Raw genomic sequence first — 20071 nt, forward strand, 5'->3', positions numbered from 1 at the left:
TTTACTATTTAAGATAGCCCGTTGGCAGGCCGGTGATACGGTTTGGTAGCCTGTCTGAAAAACACATAGGCCCGGGACGTTGGGCTTTGCGAGCCCTGGCCCATAATGTTATAAGTCAGAGTCTGATCACGAATTAACCAATAACACCTCAAATCAAGGAGCCTGTGACAGCGTGATAAGGTATGTAATCAGTACATATCAAACGATCTGTAACAATGCAATACTAACACATATAAAAAACATGTTTTACTCACATAAGTGTGGCACAGCATTGTGTTTTAATCTCAATATGTCTGCAAATCCAGTCTCGACCTGTATCTTGTTTACAATTGATTTCGCCGTGAAATGAAGCGAACAAACGCGCAATGGCTTACGCATGTGAGCTGGAACCGGCATGTTTATTGCTCGGTAGCTTAGCTCCGTTTAGCTCCACGAGTCGGTGGGCGGGCTTGAGGCGGCGCTTCTGCATTCTAAAGGCCTGTTCACACCGGGACGATTTTTGCGCACGTTTAACGCCGACGTTTAATGCCTCGTGACTAAACAAAGGGCGCCAATGTGAGTGTGCACACCAACACGCAAAACGCCAGGCATAAAAGCATAATTTTAAAAAAAAACGCCTCAGGTTAGTTTTTTTATTTTGCCGCGGCGCGTTAAAAACTGGCCGACCAATGAGATCATCGCTTTTGTTCATGTGCCTGGAGCTGCTGAAGTGACAGTAAAACACGACTTGGTGGCGCTCAAGCACAAAACAGTCTTGCGGAGCCCACATTGATATGACGAAGAAGTAGTAAGTAGACAAAGAAGAAGATGAGCTGCTAATGCTGCCTGCCAGTTAGCAAAAAGTGTGTGAATGGTTTTGGCCATAGACATTATATATCTGTGGTTTTGGCAAGCACATAAATACTGTCTCTCTTCTTCTTCTGTGTGACAAGCGAGTGTCAGAAGCGTAAAGTGCCGCAGCATCACCTTGTGTACCGGGAGCGCTATCTACTGAATGTGCACGTTCACTCGGCGCATCGCCAGTGAAAATCGCTTGGGTGTGAACACTCAAGACGCGCCGAAAAACGTCACGAAAAACGCTGGCGATAAGCGCGCGCGATGTTCGTCCCTGTGTGATATTCGTCCCGGCCTTAAAGGGTTAGTTCACCCAAAAATGAAAATTCTGTCATTAATTACTCACCCTCATGTCTTTGGACACCCGTAAGACCTCCGTTCATATTCGGAACACAAATGAAGATATTTTAGTTGAAAGCTGATGGCTGAGAAAGGCTTCAGACAGGCCTCCGTTTTCATTCAGTACATTGACACTTCCAAGATCCATGAAAGGCACTTAAAACGTCGTTACAAAGTCCATTTCACCACAGTGGCTCTACAATAATTTTACGATGCGACGACAATAGTTTTTGTGCGAAAAAAAAATCAAAATAACACCTTTATCCAACTTGTTCTCGACTTCCGTGTATGCCTCCACGACGCATGCGCGAGAATATGACGCAGATCCGGCTTTCGGACATATGACCCAGAAGCGATTTGTCACCCTTTAAGATGTCACTGGTCGACATATTCTGAGATCTCTCGTTTTCTGGGCCTGGTGTCAATAAAAGCTTTTCTTTGACTAACAAGGAAGTTTTCAGCTCCGAAACTTACAGGATATTCTTATATCACGATTAACTTTTATATATCAAAGGCTCAAAGGAAAGTTGATTTCTTAATTCACCACCCCTTTAAAAATCATTTAATCCAGGAATTAGAAAAGGGCGCAACTATAACAGTTCAGTGCAAAATATGTTTGCCAACTATTAAAATTCTATCGACATCGAAGGTTTCAATGTCGAAACTGAGGACGCATCTCCTATGATGAATGTTAACCTGAAGCGCCACCTAGTGGACAAATCTCTCTATTAGTTTGTCCCATTTTGACTAGCAAAATAGAGCCATTTAACTACACAACAATTGGTAATTGAGTCTAAACAATATTGTAGGTGGAATATAACTTTATTAAAAAAAAAAAAAAATACCATTCTATGACAGCTACACTTAGTCTTTTTGGGTTGCCAGTGAATAAGAAAATATAATCTAATCTTACTTTGTTAGTGAGAAATCAATATCAGGCCATACATGGTATAATGTTTTCCCTTCACGCACACACATAGTGGTAAAAAAGAATAGTAAGATTTTTTAAAATTTTTATATCATTTTTTTTTTATATCAGTAGGAAGAAAAACATTGTGTTTTTACTACAGTATAATGATCTAGAATTGTGTTTTCTCTTAAATATAATCTAAATATAACAGTTTTTTTTTAGAGGTTAAATGTTTGAAAATGATCAGTTGAAAACATTCTTTAGAAAAGTAATCAAAAAGTAATCAAATGTAATCAGTTAGCCTACATTACTTTAATAAAGTAATTGAAATAGTTACACTATTACATTTTCAATATAACTTCCAAAACTTTCCAAAGTAACCTTCCCAACATGAACCAAGTCAGGCGAGGTGAATCACAACACTACAAATGTTGATTTGAAGCAACAAACTTTTTGAAAACCGGACAAAAAGACAGATGTACAACATTGCTTTAGTGAGGGAAAGAACTACAATCCCATTAAGCATTATGAACAGCATAATCGAGTTAAAAAAGATATATAAAACTGCTCATGTACAAATGTTGATTATATAAAAACAATATACTGTAAGTTCATTGCAAAATATGCATATGTGTATATATATACACACACATTTAAGTATTTTGAGAGCGTATAGAGATTGACTCGATTACCCCATTTGCAGTGCTTCATGGAAGTTGGCTCGTGCTGCTTTTTCCACTCTCTGATTGGTGTAATTTTCTGTACAGGATCATGGGTAATGTAGTTTTTCACAAGGAATTCCACTGCTAAACATGATTATTTAAAAAATAAAAAAGCTGAAATAATGCAGGCTAGCATATTCAAAAGATGCAAACATCATCGATTAACAACCTCTTGGCTCTCAGGTCTGTCTTTAAAGGTTTATAAGAGATTGTTCAAAATCAATTTCCCTATTGAGAAAATGAATGGAGTTTTTACTTCTGGAACCTGACTGTTGCACTCTATTGGACCAGATTTTATAATCAAAAGTCTGGCAACGATCAAACTTCATTGAGTTCCACCTCACATTTTCCTCTGAAATCTGGTTTTACTTTTCAATTTTTCTAAGTTATTGCTCTTTACTGTCTTTGATACTGACACAATTAGCTTTAGGCCTATAATGAAATGGCATTTATATACAGTTTATTATACACACCATTATCATTAAACATTTATTTACAGTGTTTAGGCATTTTAATCATATAGATTAAATTAAGATTTGCATAAAATCCTTCAAGCAGAACCAAATGTTTCAATAATAACAGAATGATTAGTATTTAAATACCAGCCCACAGGAAATATGTTAATAAATAGCTATAATGTGTCACTTGATCAAGTGCTATTGACAACATAAAAAAAAAACTAGCATTACAGTACAAATCTACCAGGCAGCTGTGCCTTCGGGGCGCTCATTGAAAACGAAGGAGCGGGACCTTCTCCTGGTCATACTGGGTGGGCCTGTCCTCTTTGTCAGGGTCAAGTAGATGTCGGAGGTGAGGAAACGTGGGTAGCAGTCTCTTTTCATCAAGCTGTAGATTTTATCTTGTGCTGCGTCAAAGCAGGACGTAGTTGGCTGGAGGAAGTTCTTCTCAATGGCGGCCTTGGTTGCGTGGTCGATGTTGATCTGAAGGGTTAAAGTGCAAAACGTAAAACACGAGGCCATCAAAAATTCAATTTTCAGGAATTGCACACTGTGATGAAAGACAACATATTTGGAGTTATGCAAGAATTTTTGTGGGTCAACTATGATTTCGCCATATTGCTGACCTGTGTTTTCTTCTGCTTAATGAAAATGTTATGAGCAGGAGATTCTCAGTGTTTTGTCTTTCAGTCCTTTAAGTCAGATTGTTTTCATGTGAAAAAAAAAAAAAAAACTACTGTAAAAGTCTGAGACAACACTAAAAAACTGGTTCCCTTTCGAAAGGGAACTCTCGCTGCGTCAGCTGACGCTATGGGGGGAACGCCTCCAGCGTGACAGGTGTCTGAAGCTACTATCGAATCACGTCAATCCTATTGACCGGTGACAGCCCATGATGTCATCAATGTGCGACCCGGAAGTATATAAGGGCACCTTGCAAACACATACACAACTTTCTCGTCTTCAGGGACTGTCTGTTTGAAGTGCTATACGAGTTAAGGTAATACAAATTCATTATTTAATACACACGAGTGTCCCGCTCATGCCGAGGCTGAGCGCTGGCATACATCATGGGTTTTCTCAGATGCAGCTCGCCGATCGTCGCGAGAGGTTATATTCCTCTCAGACGATCTGGCGGCTAACGAGACTTATCAGCAAGTGCTCTTAGCGATGGCTGGTGAGAGTGGTATGAATCCTTTCCGCCACCCTGACCGTGTATGCTGAGCTGATGAATGTTATGGAACGTGCTGCAGGCAGGCTGCGGCTGCCATGTTGGCGCTTTAGAGGAGAGATCGCTCGTGATAAATTGCACGATCGATTTCTCCTTGGCCATAAACCATCAGCTCAGAGGAGCCTTCCATTCCTTCCTGATCTTCTGACAGAGATCGAGAGGGCATGGAAGAATCCATATTCGACCCAATATTATCATATTCATCAACATCAGCGTTTTAACTTCGCTGATGTCGAGGGGATAGGGGAATATGGATATGTGTTGATGCTACAGATTGACGAGGAACGTTTGCGAACTTTTCTCGCATTTTGTTGGGCATCAACACTGAGAGCTCAAACTCTGCCATCTACCTCTCTAAATCATGTTGTGCTTTAATGGCAGGGCATACACGGCAGCTGGTCAGGCTGGTGCTGCTTTTCACACCATGGCTGTGTTTCAGGCATACCAGGCAGATCTGCTGGGGGATCTCGATCAGGGGTAGGTTTTTAACCCCTGATGCGGTGGTCGAACTGCGCCACACCACAGGTCTAGCTCTCTGTGCCACCAAGCAAAACAGCTGCCGCGATCGGCTGATCGTGGGCGGCGATGGTGGCCTCGGAGAGACATCTGTGGTCGAACTCGGCGGATATCGTGGAGAAAAGAAAGAGCTTTCTCCACGATTCGCCAGTTTTGCCTTGCAAACTTTTCAATAAAAGTTTGGAGAGGCGAAGGCACGTTCGGCAGCGTTTAACCTGCGTACCGCTGAGATCCGGATCCGCGCCCAGGCAGGCGGGAGGGCCTGGTCCATCATGGCCTGAGGGCTGGAGACAGGGCCAGAGTACCAGTATTGCCTTTCGTGTGCCCCCTCATAGGAGTAAGTCGCAGAAGAGGCTGGTCTCCCGTAGGATGAAGGATCCCTCATAGTTTTTCTTCATAGAGCATTTCTCCAGGTGCTTCTTACATCAGGCCTGGGGCGGCCCGCCTTGGCTTGATCAGTGAGAGCGCCCCTTTCAGGCACGCAAGGGCGGTAGAACACCGCGGTCATATGAGAACTGTGTGGTGAGTCTTCGCTCTACATGCCGCAGGTGAGAGTGGTCTATTTTGTGTGATAACACTAAAATATTTATTTCTTACAGACCTTTGTTCTCTGTATAAAGTGTGGGTTTACGCAACCATTAGGAAGGAGGAGTTAACTGAAGTTTCCCCCTGTAGGTGGCTTATTGCAGCACCAGGAGCTGGGCTGTGGAGGTGAGCGTGTGTTGGCTTTCCCTTGGCGGTCAAGATATCGCAAGGCAGGCCACCACTCATGGTATCATATGGTGAGAGTTGTGTTGAGGCCGCCGCTCATTTCTACTGAAATGTTAGCGGAGTACTAAGCGGTAGGACGTCCTTCTGGGAGAATGCTACCACTTAGGGTTTTTACTATGTGTCTTCAGTTCCCCTAAGCCACCGCAGGTTAGAGTAGTTTGTCTCTTCTAGAGTGTGTTTACTAGAGACTGACGCTGGAGCTTCAGTTGGGTATATTTATATGGATGTTGGAGGTGCGTTGCTAAGGCACTGTCACCTCTGGCTGTTCACTATGTGAATCTGAGCCTTTATACCATCCCTGTGTTTTCAGCCTCCTCTCATGTGAGAGTCGCTCGGTCAGAGCCAGCCCGTTTTTGCTACTGTCTGGGTTCATAGTAGCTGTGACCAGGTAGCTGCCTAAGAGGCATCCTGTGGGCGGCCCCAGTTTGTGTGAATTGGTGTGGTATGCTTCCCAGATATGTTGACTATTGTGAAGACTCGTTACCAGCTTCTAGGCTTTACAAAGCCTCCCTGAGGGCGAGTCCCCATAGCAGTGCAATGGGTAGTTATTAGTCAACCAGTAGTCTAACTGTCAAGGGTTTCATGGCAGTCAGTTGTAACTTGCTATCATGTGGTAGGCCTCACCAGGCCTCCTTGAGGGCGAGTTATGATATTTGACATCGGTACGGCTAGCCTGATTGGCTATCAGCTGGTAGGCCTCATCAGGCCTCCGTGAAGACGAGCCCCCACGGTCTCTTTTGTTACTCTGACAATTTTCATAATGGTTGTCAGTTGGCAGGCCTCTCTAGGCCTCTCTGGAGGAGTGCTCTGAGTCTCAGTCACTTGACGATTAGCATGGTAAATGCTAGCAGGTGGTAGGCCTCACCAGGCCTCCCTAGTAGGCTTGCTATCAGATAGAAGGCCTCGCTAGGCCTCTTTTTGAAGGTGAGCTCCCGAGGTAGGATGCTCGGGCAGCTAGCATGACTTGCTATTAGGGTAGGCCTCACCAGGCCTCCCTGAAGGCTAGTACCGATGTATGGCATCAGGGTAACTAGCCCGGCTGGCTATCAGGGTATAGGCCCCATTGAGCCTCCCTGAAAGTTGGCTGTCAGGTGGAAGGCCTCACCAGGCCTCCCTGAAGGCAGGTACCGATGTTCGGCATCGGGAAGAATTGCCTGCTGACCATCAGGTTTTAGGCCCCATCAAGCCTCCCTGAAGGTCGGCTGTCAAGTGGAAGACCTCACCAGGCCTCCCTAAAAGGCATGCTATCAGTTAGAAGGCCTCACCAGGCCTCACTGAAGGTAAGTACCGATGTTGGCATCTGGTTAAATAGCCTGGCAGGCTGGGGGGTGGTAGGCCTCATTAGGCCTCCCTGAAGCCTTGCTATCAGGTAGGAAGCCTCATTAGGCTTCCCTGAAGGCAAGTACCGATGTTCTTCAAATCCGGACAGCTAGCCTGCCGGATATTAGGTTGTAGGCCTCATCAGGCCTCCCTGAAGGCCTAAGGCTGTCAGTTGGAAGGCCTTGACCAGGCCTCCCTGAAGGCGAGCACTGGCGTCCGGGTATGCGGCCTAGCAGGTTATCAGGTGGAAGGCCTTATTAGGCCTCCCTGAGGGCGAGCTCCCAGGTCGCGGTCACTTGAACAGTTAGCATGAGTTGCTATCCGACAGTAGGCCCGCACCGGGCCTCCCTAGAGGTGACCTCAGCTATTAGCATGCTTCGCTGGCAGGTAGTAGGCCTTACCAGGCCTCCCTGGAGGTGAGCTTGAACGCTCTAGAAGCCGGCATAAATTGCTATCAGGTGGTAGACCTCTCCAGGCCTCCCTGAGGGTGGATTCCCGAGTAAAGATGCTCTGGTAGCTAGCATAGCGTGCTATCAGGTAGTAGGCCTCTGTAGGCCTCCATGAGAAACTGGCTATGAGGTAGTAGACCCCGCGGGGCCTCCTTGAGGGCGAAGTTCCCAAGTTTTAGGCACTTCCCTGTTACCAGTTCTATGTGAGTAGAACCTATGGTAGCTTAGCCTACAGCTGGGGGTTACCCGCCAGGCAGGTTCAGCTGTGAGCACACAGCCGCCTGAGCCTGGTCAGACGGTCGCAGGCCTCTCGTGAGGCCTCCCTGTTAGATCATTCCGTAGGCCTCTCCGGCCTCCCTACTGCTTTGAAACACAAGTACTTGGTAGATCCTTGATTTGAGCAGGCAGACTCCCCTCGCTAGCAAGGGTTGTAAAGCGCTACCCTGAGTGTTGCTCTCTGGGATAACCCATCTCTGTGTTCCGGGCTAAGTAGGACTGCCAGTTTTTCAGTCCCTTAGTCTGGATGCCTTCTGGGGCACCATCTGGAGGCTCTGTTTCTGAACAGACAGGGTTGGCTAAACTGAAGTGTCCATAACACTTAGGGCACCAGGTCAGGCCTCCCTGGTGGCACTCGGGAGAATTTGTTTCCCGAGTAGTGACTAGCTGGGGCTCCTTCGGGTCCCCTAGCCACATTCCCATAAAGGGACCACTTCTGTTGAAGTAGTGGTCCCGGGCCTTTGAGCAGTCTAGATAGGACCTCATGCAGTTGCATTAAGGTCCCGGTCTTAGGCGTATAGCTTGGGCTATGACTGTAGGGGATGCTGTCACTGACAGCCCAGTGTGACCTGAGGGGGAGTGGCTCAGGTTTTTCAGTTGAATTTACTTGTGCTGACAGTTGTCACTGCCAGTGGGCAGACACTCCCCTCAGCATGGTGGCGTGGGTATATCGTTCCCCATAGCGTCAGCTGACGCAGCGAGAGTTCCCTTTCGAAAGGGAACATCTCAGGTTACATATGTAACCTCTGTTCCCTGAGAACAGGGAACGAAACGCTGCGTCTCGTTGCCATGCCTCGGGGCCTGTCTGCCGAACAGTCCCTTCAGACGAGAGGATGTGTATGTGTTGGCAAGGTGCCCTTATATACTTCCGGGTCACACATTGATGACATCATGGGCTGTCACCGGTCAATAGGATTGACGTGATTCGACAGTAGCTTCAGACACCTGTCACGCTGGAGGCGTTTCCCCCATAGCGTCAGCTGACGCAGCGTTTCGTTCCCTGTTCTCAGGGAACAGAGGTTACATACGTAACCTGAGACGATTTTTTAAATATCTGAACCTCGCAATAGACAAAGTTTTAGTATTTTAAAAACAAAACAAAGAAAGTATTGATAACCCTTTAGTTAATGATGAACTAATAATTTACAAAACATGACTATACATTCATAAATAATTAATAAGTGGTATGCTAACAATTTATAAATGTTTTGTTAATTTAGTTATAAGTCATTTATTAATTATTAGTAATTGATGAACTAATCATTTTGAAAGCATGACTATATAAATATAACTTATTAATAAGTGGTATGCTAATGATATACAAATGCGCTGTTAGTTATCTTAAAAATTGTGTAAATCATAAAATAAATCAAACAGATCAATAGTAGATGGTTGATGAGTTGTTAGTTGATACACTATTTATCACTTATAAATAATTGAAGTATTTATGTCAATAAACAATAAAACAACGGTTAATCTTGAACAAACTATGAACAGACCATTAGTTAATGATCAGTATAAACTGGTCTGTGTTCAAAAGCACAAACATGCAGGATGCTAAAACAGCATTTTGTAAGAAGAGTAATTTATTGTTTTCAAGGGGGTAAACATTTATAAATGGCTTACAGTCAGGGGCTTCCAGTGGGTTTAATAAATACTTTGATCTAGTGATAATGGGAACCAGTTCCACCATCCACTGAAGATCACATCAGCTGCACAGTGTTTCAGGACTCCATTCGTGTCAGAGAAGACAGTCATTCCCTCACCAGTCAGCACTTACACTGCAGTACACACTGCAATGTTCAACGCCTGTTATAAATGATGTGTAAATCATTTACAAAGCTTTCTGCATCCCCTAATCTAAAGCGTAAACCATTCATCACTTGTAAATGTGTTACATTTGTAGATCTTGCTTACAGTGGCGGCTGGTCAATAGAGGGCGCTGGGGCGCCGCCCCCATCACAATTCCAGAAATATACATGTATACAAAAATGATATAAAAGTGAAATAAAAATAAAATAGTTTACTCATACGATGTGCTGGCTGTTAGTAAGAGCCTCAGCATTTAATAAAAACTGGCTTTGATGGGTTAACTATTTTATATGTTCTTCAATATGTTTCATGCGTGAGGGACGCCGGACAAATGGACGTCGATCTGAGTCTAAAAATATACGGGCATCATGTGACCTGAAGCTGGTCTCTAATTGGTTCTTAAAGATCCTCCTCCGGACGCAGGTCATTGCGTCCCTGGCGAATCAGAATTGGATGCGTGTTATTTTATCCAATCTGATTGGTTCTCGTCACCTGTCATTCAACTTTACACTCTTGGCCACTAAAGCGAAAGTGCGCGGGGGCGACACAGTCACTCCGACACCGCCAAAACCTTATTAGGATGATCAGTTTCGTAGAGATGGCAGCAGTTAAACCAAATTCTTTCACAAGGCGTTCGGACCAACGGGATTTATAAATCCAGCAGCCGGCCAGTGACAGAGGATGAAGCTGCACTCGGAGCGCCACGCGCTTGTCATGAGAAACGTAAGTTAGGTGGCTGGCTGGATGTGTTGTTAGCAATGCCCTTTATTGCTTTCCCTGTCTTCTATTTAAAAGTGTTGGTACTGAAGTTTTGTGGACAACAACGGGGGTAAGAGACCTCAATTATATAAGTGAACAATGCAAACGTCATGACACTGCTGAGATGACTGACTTTAATCAGAGAGTCATTGAGAAATTTGCAGGCCAGAAAGAAAGGAGAGCAAAATTTATGTTCAAGTAGTCAACATGCTTTTTTATTCTTTTTTTTTTCCTTTCCTCATTCAATTATATGTGGGAAATGAATGTGTATAAAGTGTTACCATATGCGGTAAAAAAAATTAAATATATGTATATATATTTTCAATTTAATGACTGTAAAAATTAATTACATTATCTTAGTCATTATTTTCAATAATAATATCAACAACAATAACAATAATAATAGCAATAATGTTATATTAAATATTTAATAATTTAATCATATTCAATTATATATTATATATAAGCATTTTAATATCCTCAAATAACATATCACACATTACAAATAATATCACAAATTATTAATTCATAATATCATTACATTTTTGGGAGTGGACAACATGACAGTTTACAACCTGAACTACATTCGCCTTGTCCTGAAAAGGTCAAATTATGATATGCATTGTTAATAAATTTTTGTGAATAAATTAACAGATCAGCCCAATATAAGAGCATTATGTCATTAACCCACTCATGTAAACCATAACGATCAAAATAATTAATTGGTTTGAGTAGAGCCAACACAAATTAAAGTTAGTTCCATCAAGGTGACGAGTGAAGCATGAGCTTAGTTTGAGAACAGATACACAGCATGTTAAATGTTCTATATTTCTGTATTCATTCAGCAAGTGCTATGCTAATGCTATCAAAGCATTGTGTTACCAATTAGCAAGGTAGCATTTATTGAATTATCTAGTTAAAGCTAGCCAAGTTTCCACTACTAAACATGTTAATATGTTTTTTACTTACTGTAGTCTTTATCCACTACAGTAAAAGACCTGGGTGTTATATTAGACCGCAACTTGTCTTTCGAAAATCATATTTCATATGTTACAAGAACGGCATTTTTCCACCTTAGAAACATTGCCAAGCTACGTAACATGCTATCTATCTCTGATGCAGAAAAGTTAGTTCAAGCATTCATGACCTCGAGACTAGATTACTGTAATGCTTTATTAGCTGGTTGTCCTGCATCATCAATAAACAAGCTACAGTTAGTCCAAAACGCAGCTGCTAGAGTTCTTACTAGGTCAAGAAAATATGATCATATAACAGCAATTTTATCATCTCTACACTGGTTACCTATTAAGTTCCGTATCAATTACAAAGTATTGCTACTGACCTATAAAGCCCTAAATGGTTTAGCTCCAGTGTATTTAACGGATCTTCTATCGCCCTACAATCCATCGCGCTCTTTAAGATCACTAAACTCGAGGCTTCTGGTCATTCCTAGGATATCTAAGTCCACTAAAGGAGGGAGGGCATTTTCACATTTAGCTCCTAAACTCTGGAATAGTCTTCCTGATATTGTTCGAGGTTCAGACTCGCTGTCCCAGTTTAAAACTAGATTAAAGACGCATCTCTTTAGCCAAGCATTCACATTATAAATACGTTTTATACTACAGTTAAATCGCACCAACAGCATTAATATTCTGAACAGCAGCTATGCTAATTATTTCCCATCTGCTTTTCTGTTGTTATCTCGGGACACTAGTCCCGAGGTAACTAGTTCGTCAGCTCCAGTTTGTATCCAGCCTCTAATGGAGACTTCAGATGCCCCTGTGATGAGACGACTCGACGCCTGTGAAGAGACGAATCAACGCCTGTGAAGAGACGACTCAACGCCAGCGTTGTTATGGCCTAAAATAATACATGATTGATTAACTTATCCTAACATTTTTCTTTAACATTCTCTTTCTAACATTTTTCAATGTACATTTATGAAATGCACTTTCTGTGAAGCTGCTTTGAAACAATGTGTATTGTGAAAAGCGCTATACAAATAAATTTGAATTGAATTGAATTGAATTAATATATAGCTTACTCAAATATTTGAAGTTAAGAGCAATTCATATGTATAAGTACAAAATAAAAATCTGCAAGTCTTGCTTACTTAAACTTTTAATTTCTTAACTTAAAAAATTTGATGTAACCCATTGCCTAAATATTTTTTTTTTTTGAGTTTTGCCAACTTACTCGGGTTTACAGTGCTAAATACTAAGAAAACCGAATACTAAGTGCATGTACATTTTTAATTTACACTTAAATATTATTGTGCTGATGATATTATTTATGCCAGATGTTAAAGAAAAAAATAAAAAGTCATAGTCAGGCTCCCATTGACCACAGCAATTCAACTGACTCCCTCTCTCTGTCCAGGCCACAGTTGCTACTTCTTAAAAAGCATTTCTCCAAAAGTATTACATCAGACTAACACACGTGCACTTCTGCAGTGTTGAATTCTCTCAGATCTTAATATAGGGTGCTAGAAGCTAATTTTATGCTGTACTGCTCCTCTTTTACGATACAATATTAAGGTTTTCCTTTAACAGCTCTGATAAGAAAAAGTAGCCTTTCAGTGTGCTGCTTTTCAGTCTTAGATGTTTATTTTCTCTCACTTTGGTCAGACTAGAGCAAGTGGTCCCACTGCCTCATTTTTACTTCTCAGTTTTTCAGAGTCTATTTTCTCAGCTGTGTGGGCGTCTGAGGGGGAGTTTTGAGCCAAACGCAGGAAAACCACACGGTCACATATCTACCCCCAGTCATGCGGCCGGGGGCCGACAATGGCCTCTGCACAGACACAATGGTAGGTCTCTGATGCTGATGCAGAGCTGCACTAAACCGCAGATATCATTCAATTGAGACTTGTTTGTTTTTATTACGACCCCCCCTTGAGGTTACCCAAAGCGCTGCTAACCTCAACTCATTGTCGTTCGTCACCAGCAACAAGGTGTTTTCCAAAATGACATCTGTTTAATTTTTGTGAGGTCTGATAAATGTTGTAGTCTGTGTTAAGACTTGGAACATCGTGCACAAGTTGCATGGACCATTGGTATGATATGTTTGTGGTGAACACTCCATTCTTCATTTGTATTAATTGTACACACTTAAAAATAAAGTTTCCAAAAGGGAGTTTTTGCAGTGATGCCTTAGAAGAACCATTTTTTTTTCTCAGTGTGAAGAACCTTTTAATAATCTAAGGAACCTTTTTCCACTATAAAGAATATTTTGTGGAATTGAAAGGTTCCATGGATGTTAAAGTGTCATGAACAGATAAATAAAATTACACATATAACAATACAATAAATTAAATAAATGCTTATATGCACATATTGTTACATGTATGCCCTGTCTTGTGTGTTTTGATTTAGTTTCTATTACTCTGTTTTCCTCAGTTTGGTAATTAGTCATGTCAGTCACCTGTGCCTCGTCCACCACCTGCACCTTGTTATCCTAATCTGGTCTGTGTAGTAATGCTGCCTTCACGTGCTATCGGAATTATCATAAATACGAGTTTCCTTGGTAAAAATTGCACATGAACGCCCTCTGATGTCGTGTTTACCACTGGGAAGTTCGGAAAAATTTTTGATACCCCAATTCCCGAGATGGGCGTGTCATAAACTTTAAACATGGTGGCGGGGAGAACTAGACTGCTGTGGCAAGTGTGGTTTTATTGGTTTTTTTTTCCAAAACAGCTTGGTCGTCGTCTTGACATGAATGTAGTACATATTTACATGCAAGAGTAATCATATGAAGCGTATTGTATGTTTGGTACACAGTGAAAATAGCCTGCATTTGACTGAAATTACAGAATCAGCAGAAAGCGGACTATCTGGAATGTTTATATGGTTGTCGGTGCATGGGAGACTATATGATGTTGGTTTTAATAAGATTTTCCCTATAAATAGGCAAGAATAACCTGGTGTCCACCATGATTCCTGTTCACTCCGACAACAAAGCACTTGAATGCAACAAGCTCGTAATCACGACTTCTAAAGTGGGAATTAGGAAATTTCCGATAGCACGTGATGGCAGCATTAATCCCTCAGTTTGCCCTCAGTGTTTGTCGGTTCGTGTTATGTTGTACGTGTCCGTTGTGTTCCTGAGTTTGATATTAAAAGTTCCTGTTTCCTGTTCTCCTGGCTACCCTCGTCTCTGTGAGCTCATTGCCTGCACGTGAACTGTAACAACTGTAACACATATAAGAAGTCATCATACTAGAAGAATATTCTGTAAGTTTCACAACTGAAAAACTACCTTATTAGTCTAAAAACAGCTTTTATTGTAACCAAGCCAAGAGAATGACTCATTGTAGAATGTGATGGACTGCCTACTTCATTGGCCCTGTCCCTAAACACTCTTAACGGACACGCGACCAAAAGTGCATATAAAGTGTGCCATTTGGGACATGGCCATTATTGCAACTTTGGCCCTGCCCACCGGTATGCTAGGAGAGAAGAGCGATACAGGATGGACTACAAATAACATTACCTTCCAAAGAATCCTAATGCTAGGAATGTGATTATTTATTTTCAACAATGTGAATGTCTCAGTTGAGCATTATTTATTTGTATTCTTACATTTCACAGTGGATTCTCTGGTAAATCAGTCGCAATTTGGGCACAGGTTTTGCAAACAGACTTTTATGATATGGACTCGACAGTAATACCACAACATGTAAGTATCCGTGTTAATTCTAATGCCTGATCTGTGACCAGTTATTTCTGATACAATGATTCATGTACCGTCAGTAAATCAAACCAATGTCTAAACGGTAAACTTTACATTGTTTCTCTTAGTAGGATGAAAATAATCTGTTATTTAAACTGTGATTAAATTATATATAGAAAACGATCAAACAATGATCCCCTTGCAGTTGCTGGAACTGTCAAGCACGAGTTTATCAATGACCGAGTTCTGGACACCAAAACTCCCGTTATAATCAACAAATCTCTTTACATTGTGTCTGCACTGTTAATTATAATGTAAGCATTTAGTTAGTGTGCAGAAATCGAGTTGCAATGACGAGATCGATGCATTCATGTGCTCAACATGTCTGTGATCGGCTACAATGCTCATCTCTGCAACCTTTCATGCCACGATCTGAATATAATAATATACACTGAATATATTTGAAGAGTTAAGATGGAAAAGCCTCTTAAAGTCACTTTGGTCAAAAATGAGATAACAATACTGAATGAATGCTCTCTGCATATAGTATACGTTCATAAAATACTTTCACTTCATACATACTAAATCGCAGCCTCAGCCCATTCAGAAGTACCGGTACTTAGGTAGAAACCTATACATAGAAGCATGACAAATTCTTATTTTAAAGAAAAACGTCAGACGGACTTAGAGGCTTTTGCATCTGAAGTCTTCATATACTTTTCACGATTAGTTAACCTTGACAGCTGTAAGAGTAAAAACGTGCTAAAACTTTGAGAGAGTTACACACGTAATATTTAGCTATTTCATATGCAAAGATGTTAGCCAATCACAGCAGTGGGCGTTTACTCTGAAGTCTCACAGCAGACACGCCCCTTCAAACAGAGCGTTCAGAGCAGAGGGCTAAAATCACGGTAGGAAAAAATGACTTTTATTGATAAATTATGACAATTTTTGATGTAAAAATCATACATTCAAATTTCAACATTAAAAAAAAAATCAACATTATAAGTGCACACCAGGAAACATTATAAAACAATAAAACAATGCAGATCATGACCCCTTGTTCCTCATGGAACCATTAATGCCAATAAAGAGTCTTTATTTATGAGTGTATGGAAAAGAAAGACCAGCACATTCTTAAAAAAATAAATAAAAATAAAATCTCCTTTTGGTTCCACAGAAGGACGAAAGATTGGAATGACATGACGGTGAAGGTTTTCTTGTTTTTTTGTCCACTAGGAATTTTTTTCAGTAATTTGTCAGTTGGACAAAGTGCACAGGTACAGTAAAACGTACAACTATCTGTTTATAGCTGCAATTTTTATCCTTGGTAACACTTTATTTTACAGTCATGTTCCTTGCTTATTATGGTTATTACAACAATAACTAGGTACTAACCCTGTAATATAAGTACCTTATATTAACCAGTACTTTCTTAGGTAAGTACACTGTAAGTACACGTACTGTAAAAGTGCAACCCCATCCTTTACGGCCTCTTTTTCATTTGTGCAAAATGGTAACCACTCTGATTAAAGTCCTTACAGTTCATAATGCAAATATGTGCTTACCTCTTTGGGGGCTTCTTTATCGATGAAAATTGCATGTATCTGTTTGGCTTTAGACTGCAGTTTGGTTGAAGACTCAGTGGTTTTGAAGTCTTCACAGGCTAACCAAAACTCAATGTTCTCCTCGCTGAACTCTGTGCGCAGAAACCGTGTGAAGACTTCAACTCCATCTGAAACAAGATTCATTACTAAATGCATGATTTACACTTACATACAGATGAGTAAATTATATCTGCAACACTTTTGTACAGTGGACACAAAAAATTATAAAAATTATTGTCACATTACCCTGATAATACAACGAAATTGTTGTTGCAGTATGACCAACTGGTCTAAAATAATAAAACGGAATGGATAATAGTATATTTCATGACAGCCTTTGAATTACTTCTCATAAATTCACCACCTGCAGTAATAAGACTAAATCTGCACATGTCACTGTTTATAGATATATTTATTACTATTATCATCTATACAACTATGCTCGTAGACATAGACATGCACATACACACCCACACAGACAGGTGACACAAATCAAACAGTGCTTGTTTGTTGAATCAAGCTATTCGTTGTTTAGAATCACATGAAAACCAAAAAGAACACTGTGTTGTCGCATGCAGGTTTTCGCATCCTGTGGTTATGATGGGATGCACACTTCTACTTAACATAGTATGACAAGCATTCAATATGCTAACTACAGTATAATGCAAAGATGAGGTGATCATACCCACGTGACTCAGCAACTCCTCAAATGAATCACTCCATCTCAGAGCCATGTCCGGTGCAATGCTGTTAAAATCACAAATAAGTGATGTGTTTTAGTGATAGAAAGGTGCTTCATGAGTACAGTCACATTTAAACAGCTGAATCATCTGTGTGACTTCACGACATTCAATAACAACATTTCTTGATTAAGTAAAATATAGAATCATTGTGTAAACATCATAAAGGCTTACTGGTTAGGTTTGGCTGGTGGCCTCTTCTCAGGACTGACATTTTCATGTGACCCAGACTTTGTCAGAAGAAGACTGAGTCGACTTTTTTTATTCCTACAAAGAGAGAAAGCAAAATATATCAGTATCTATCTATCTATCTATCTATCTATCTATCTATCTATCTATCTATCTATCTATCTATCTATCTATCTATCTATCTATCTATCTATCTATCATCTATCTATCTATCTATCTATCTATCTATCTATCTATCTATCTATCTATCTATCTATCTATCTATCTATCTATCTATCTATCTATCTGTCTGTCTGTCTGTCTGTCTTTCTGTCTTTCTGTCTGTCTGTGTCTACAACAAACCCAAACTCATGATATTAAGAAGTATTAGGAAATTAGGTCAAGGCATCATGTTGTATTTAGCATAAATATATATGCAATTAGACACCGCTTGTGTTACTTCCACCAGGAACATGCTAAACCGAACATTCGTGCCAACATATGACAACTATAAGGGGAAGTGTTACCACAGTGTTAGCTATTGGTATTGAAGCACAAAAGTCATTTTGATCAACAGCTATGAAGAAAAATAGCTATGATGAAAAACAGCAAATAAGAGTAAATATGAGTTCTGACCATTCAACAGACAAACAAAATGGCTATTGCTTTTTTACTTGACTCTCATTACTTTACATGCATTTCTAGTTAAAGCAATAGTTTTACTCTTGGTTCTGACTTTAACATGTTTTCATCTTATCAGACATAAAAAAAGGGTTTAGATAGAGTTGTGGTTCAGATATTACCACAATTATTCTTAATATAAGATATAATTATAAAACAAGGTAACGTGAAGTAGACACAACAACAGGTGCATTTTGCACTGATCTACATTCTTTAGTTTAGGACGATATTCTCTTGCCTTTTTTCACTGAAGTGAATAAAATGTTGCTTTATTACATCCCAAAAAAGTGAAATTACAATAATGAAAGACAAATAGATTTGTGTTTGCTCACAACGTTTAGCTCCAGAAATAAAGGAAGTCACTCACAACGAAGAGAAGCCTAACCAAAATTAAGTTCAATGTACTTGCTAAAAGAATGTTCAAAAGCCCCAGAGGGTTTATATGCAAGATAACATCTCTCCCTCGCAATGCTTTCGGTGTTAATTTGAGAAAAGTGTAAGGGAAAAAAACTGTACCTCAAGTGGGTCTCTTTCATTCTGCAGGCGAGCAGCTCGTCCTCACTGAGCATTTTGAAATATGCTTCCTCCTTGGGGGCAGAGAAGTTGAACTGAGGAAACAGAAACACAAAAATCTTCATGCTCTTCCCTTTCGTTGACACTCACAGATCAACACAGCAGGTCCTCAGTCTAGTGTAAACTACCAAAACCTGGAGCTCATATTTGTGTGTTAAGTGTGTTAAGGGGTCATTTCCCATACCTGTCAAGATGACTTCCTGTCGGGGAAACTACCCAAAGTTTACTGTAATATCTCTCTGCTCAAGTTTCCTTGCAGTGGAATATCTAGAATAAAGTTTACATATACTGTACATTTTTTGTTTATTTTCAGGCACATTCTTTGGTCAAATGTGTCCTAAAAATGTCCTTGACAGCTGGATGGTGGGCTGTCACCATGTGGTTTTCCAATGTATTGGGGGAGGACTGAAGACACTCAGGGCTGTGTTAGGATTTGTAACAAATCAGCATATGTCATCACAGCAGTCATTATTCATTGCTTATATGCCTATCTATTGAAGAAGCAAGGATTGGTGTAGTGCTGAATTTATTTTCTTGTAAAGGTGAATGAGAAATATGTCTGAAAATTATCTGAAAATAATAAGTAATTTTCCTGTCCTTAGAAAAGCATTGTATTCAAGGTACAGTAGTTGCAAATGTTTTGAGTTAATCACTAAAATGCCAAGTAAAAATGTCTCTTTTTTGATACGTTTTAAAGCTTTAAAAAAATTTGCCAATGATTTACTCACACTCTAGCCATCCTATGTGTATATGACTTTCTTCTTTCTGATAAACACAATCTGAAACCTCAAAACCACTTGGCAATTGTTCACCGAGGGGAAGGGGGGATGAGAGGGGATGAGAGGAGTAGAGAGGGGAAGAGATGGGAAGGGGGCAGAGAGGGGTAGAGAGGGGAAGAGTGGGAAGGGGGTAGAGAGGGGAAGAGAGGGGAAAGGGGTAGAGAGGGGAAGAGTGGGAAGGGGTAGAGGGGTAGAGAGGGGAAGAGAGGGGAAGGGGGGATGAGAGGGGAAGAGGGTTGAGAGGGGTAGAGAGGGGAAGAGAGAAGGGGTAGAGAGGAGTAGAGAGGGGAAGAGAGGGGAAGAGGGTAGAGAGGAGTAGAGAGGGGAAGAGAGGGGAAGGGGGTAGAGAGGGGTAGAGAGGGGAAGAGTGGGAAGGGGGTAAAGACGGGTAGAGAGGGGAAGAGAGGGGAAGAGAGGGGAAGGGGGTAGAGAGGGGTGGAGAGGGGAAGATAAGGGAA

At 40.9% G+C, this 20071-nt stretch overlaps 1 protein-coding gene across 1 annotated transcript; it reads right to left on the minus strand.

The window, feature by feature from the left end:
* Nucleotides 1-1978: 1978 nt before the first annotated feature.
* On the minus strand, nt 1979-19020 carry rgs18 (regulator of G protein signaling 18). Its single transcript, XM_079818387.1, has 5 exons — nt 18778-19020; nt 17587-17679; nt 17358-17419; nt 16634-16800; nt 1979-3746 (listed from the first exon to the last, which is right to left on the minus strand). The coding sequence occupies exons 1-5, from the start codon at nt 18897-18899 to the stop codon at nt 3504-3506; spliced, it is 687 nt and encodes a 228-aa protein (XP_079674513.1). The 5' UTR covers nt 18900-19020; the 3' UTR covers nt 1979-3503.
* Between the last annotated feature and the right edge of the window lie 1051 nt (nt 19021-20071).

Source organism: Gobio gobio, assembly GCF_949357685.1.
Source record: "Gobio gobio genome assembly, chromosome: 6".
In the NCBI taxonomy this organism is placed as follows: Eukaryota; Metazoa; Chordata; class Actinopteri; order Cypriniformes; family Gobionidae; genus Gobio; species Gobio gobio.